The following is a 786-nucleotide window of genomic DNA, read 5'->3' as shown; positions in this document are numbered from 1 at the left end:
GCGGCCGCTACGGCTATTGTTCAAGCGTAGCTCGGTGCGTTCTGAGGAGCTCCGTGGCTGCTGCGGGCCAGATTCCCTCCCAGCGCGGGCAGGGGCGTGAGGGATCCCTGGTAGGGACGGCCAAACGGGGGCCGGGATGGGCGCGGACAGCGCCCGAGGTGAGGGGCTGCGGTGCGGCCTCCCCGAGGGAAGCGGCGCGGTGACTTTTGTCTCGCCTCGTGTGCGGCGAAGCCAATCCCGGTGCATCTTAAGTGAGCGGCGCGTCCTTCCGCCAATCGCTAACGGACGTCTCCATCACGCACGTGCAGTCGGTTGCTGTGGAGCAGACATATTGCTCGACCAATGGGATTTAGAGGATGAGGCAGTACGCCTCAGAATAGACCACGAGGCGGGCCGAAGGGTAGAGTGGCAAAGCGTTGCCCAATAGAAACTCGGCGTTGTGTTTGAACCATCCACTGAGAGGACAGCTGGGGGGGCGGGCCTTACGCGCTATATAAAGGTGCGGCAGGGGCGGGCGGCGGCTGCAGTTGTCACCGGCAGCGGTGAAGGCAGGGCGAAGGGGGAGGGAGCTCCGTTCCCAGGACCGTCACTCCCCACCGCCGCCTTGACGGAGCCCTTCCCCCGTCTTCTCCATCCATTGCCGCAATGACCACCACAACCATCTTCTCGGGCATGGACCCCAGCGGCAGGAACAGCTCCAGGTCCGGAGGGAAAGAAGGGGCTCCGAGGCCCTCGGAATCGTTAGAGCGGCGCGCGGCGGGGCTGCGGCTCTCCGTCAACTCAGGC

At 65.4% G+C, this 786-nt stretch overlaps 1 protein-coding gene across 1 annotated transcript in view; it reads left to right on the top strand.

Moving 5' to 3' along the window:
* Positions 1-512: 512 nt before the first annotated feature.
* Positions 513-786, top strand: part of JPT1 (Jupiter microtubule associated homolog 1) — an 8,935-nt gene continuing 8,661 nt past the window's right edge. The window contains exon 1 of the mRNA XM_003211601.4: positions 513-701. Within this exon, the coding sequence (XP_003211649.1) occupies positions 646-701 (56 nt within the window). The 5' untranslated portion in view covers positions 513-645. The remainder of the gene's footprint in view (positions 702-786) is intronic.

This window comes from Meleagris gallopavo, chromosome 20 (assembly GCF_000146605.3).
Source record: "Meleagris gallopavo isolate NT-WF06-2002-E0010 breed Aviagen turkey brand Nicholas breeding stock chromosome 20, Turkey_5.1, whole genome shotgun sequence".
Classification (NCBI taxonomy): domain Eukaryota; kingdom Metazoa; phylum Chordata; class Aves; order Galliformes; family Phasianidae; genus Meleagris; species Meleagris gallopavo.
This window is presented reverse-complemented; position numbering and strand designations above follow the sequence as displayed.